Below are 2,835 nucleotides of genomic sequence, written 5' to 3' on the forward strand. Positions count from 1 at the left end.
ACACACACACACACACACACACACACACACACACACACACACATAAATATAATTTTTTAAAAAATTGTGCCCTTCCCCGTGAGTGTGTTCTATCTTACTAAGAATGAGAAATGACACAAGTGAACCCTGTACCCTGGCTGGGTCACAGGTGGCTGGGTTGCTAAGGTGGCTGGGTCACCACAGGTGGCTGGGTCACCACAGGTGGCTGGGACACAGGTGACTGGGTCACAGGTGGCTGGGTCATAGGTAGCTGGGTCACAGGTGGCTGGGTTGCTAAGGTGGCTGGGTCACCACAGGTGGTTGGGTCACCCCAGGTGGCTGGGTCACAGGTGGCTGGGTCATAGGTAGCTGGGTCACAGGTGGCTGGGTCACAGGAGACTGGGTCACCACAGGTGGCTGGGTCATCACAGGAGACTGGTTCACAGGTGACTGGGTCACAGGTGACTGAGTCACAGGTGGCTGGGTCACAGGAGACTGGGTTACCACAGGTGGCTGGATCACAGATGGCTGGGTCATCACAGGAGACTGGGTCACCCTATCCATCAATCCCAGTTGTCTGTCCCCCCAGCTTCATAGGTGCCTGTCTGGCAGCTCTGTCTTCACATCTTCTCACTTGGAGCCTGCCTCTACACTGAGCTGGTCGCTCCTAAGAAAGGGAGGCATGGCTACCTCCACCTGAGTGGGCGGCAGGCAGCTAGGTCCTGCAGCTGGGCTGGCCCCTTGTGGAGCTGGCTGAGCTGCAGCTTGATCTCCCAGGATCTTACTCACAACCTTCCTTCCAGCAGCTTCCTCTGCTCTAGGCTGCACCTGCTGAGGGCTGGAGATTGCTGCCCACTTGTCCTGACAGTTGGCCTCGCCAGACTGTCACCACGAGACACACACACACGCACACAAATGCTCACATACACATGCATGCACACACACGTGCACACACATACGTGCTCATGCACGGAGGCACACACATATGTGCATGCACTTGCATACACACATATGCACATGCATATTTTAAAAAATATATTAATGCATGCTTTAACAGGTGCTTTAAAAATATATACCCATGCTCAGCCCTGCCAGAAGTCTCTCTCACACACACACACANTGCATATTTTAAAAAATATATTAATGCATGCTTTAACAGGTGCTTTAAAAATATATACCCATGCTCAGCCCTGCCAGAAGTCTCTCTCACACACACACACANNCACGCACACAAGCACACACACACACACACACACACAAGCACACACACACACACACACACACACACAAGCACATTTTTGCCAGATTCCCTCAAGTGCCAGCCCCTTTCTTCCCCATGCTTTTGATTCTTCTGGCCTTTTACAAACCACCTCATGTCCCCCACAGCCGCTGGAAATGACATAAGCTCCTTGCCCAGTCACCAAGAGGGCAATCCCTCCTGATGGCCCTGTCCCTCTTTCTGGTGGACACACAGAGAGCAGAGCCCTACTTGTCCTATGACCTCTGCAGGGAGACTAGATGCACACACACACACACACACACACACACACACACACACACACACCACTGCACCATAGGGAGAGGTCAGCAGGTACCTTGGACTCTAGGGAGGAAAAGGCTCAGAGGTGGAAGCTGGAATCACCTCAATGGATGCTCCCCAGAGTCAGGCACCTCGCCCCCACCCCCATTTAATTGAGACACATGCTGGATAAGATCTGGTGCACACACACCCCATTTCCCACACCCTAGCAGGGCTGGAGGTAGATTTCATCTGTCACGTTCATCTCCCTGGTCTCCCAAAATATCCCTGCTTCTCTACCTGCACCCTGTCACCAGGGCCTTAGTCCTACAACTCCCCTCCCACCCCCATAGCGTGAGCCCCATCTTCCACTCACAGATCAAAGCGGAGGTTCTGCTTCTCCTCAAAGAAGTAATCCACAATGAACTTGCGCACGAAGTCCGGGTTGAGCGTGTTATCTATGACCTCGGTGCGTCCGAACTGCAGAAGAATGAGCTGGTGAGGTGGGGGGCAGCTGTGGGCTCCATCTCCAGGCTTAGGTGCTGCCTCTTACAGGCCGGCTCTCCTGGCTTCCTCTCTGATTCCTCAATCCCTCCCTCCCTCTCTAGGCATGAGCTCAGGCAGCTCTTGGGGTGGTAGATGGTGTCATATCTGAGTGACCCTGTGTGCTCTAACTTGCCTTTAGCCTGTGCCATGCCCTTTGCCTGCCCTCCACCCCCTGCCAGGCAGTGCACTATTATTGCTATGGTGAAAGGCTATGGCCAAAACAACTCAGGGAGGAAGTCAGACAGGAACTCAAGCCGGGCAGGAACCTAAAGGCAGGAGCTAAGGCAGGGGCCACAGAAGAGTGCTGCTTACTGGCTCCCTCCTCATCCAGTGTCTTCTCTATCTAAGCTACTCTGCAAACTGCAGGCAAGAAGTGTGCTCAGCGCTCAGAGTGGGTTACTAACCAGCCTCCGTAGACAAGTGCACACTGCCACCAGCTCCTACCCAATCCGCACAGACATAAGTGTGAGGTCAGCGGCTGCAATGCTCGGTCGGCTCCCACCTGGCCGGCGTCGCCACACCAAATCTATCCATACACTTATGTCACTTAGAGTCACTGTGTGCCTGGCTGGGTGCTGTCTTTGCTGTCTCATTGGGGTGTGACAAATTAAATGGGTTTTTGCTCATTTCATGTTTGTGTGGGAATATATATATATATATATATATATATATATATATATATATATATATATATAAAAAACAGGTGCTTAAAAATATATACCCACGCTCAGCCATGCCAAGGCCAGTTAAAGCTGAATCGACGTGCAAGGGGCCCGAACAACTGTACATCC

At 52.3% G+C, this 2,835-nt stretch overlaps 1 protein-coding gene across 2 annotated transcripts in view; it reads right to left on the reverse strand.

Moving 5' to 3' along the window:
• The window catches only part of Cpne5 (copine 5), an 83,437-nt gene that overhangs the window by 53,768 nt on the left and 26,834 nt on the right, over positions 1–2,835 (reverse strand). For both annotated transcript variants that reach the window (XM_021221212.2, XM_021221214.2), the window contains exon 4: positions 1,875–1,978. In XM_021221212.2, coding sequence (XP_021076871.1) covers positions 1,875–1,978 — 104 coding nt within the window. The remainder of the gene's footprint in view (positions 1–1,874; positions 1,979–2,835) is intronic.

The sequence above is a fragment of the Mus pahari genome, chromosome 21 (genome assembly GCF_900095145.1).
Source record: "Mus pahari chromosome 21, PAHARI_EIJ_v1.1, whole genome shotgun sequence".
NCBI classification, from domain to species: domain Eukaryota; kingdom Metazoa; phylum Chordata; class Mammalia; order Rodentia; family Muridae; genus Mus; species Mus pahari.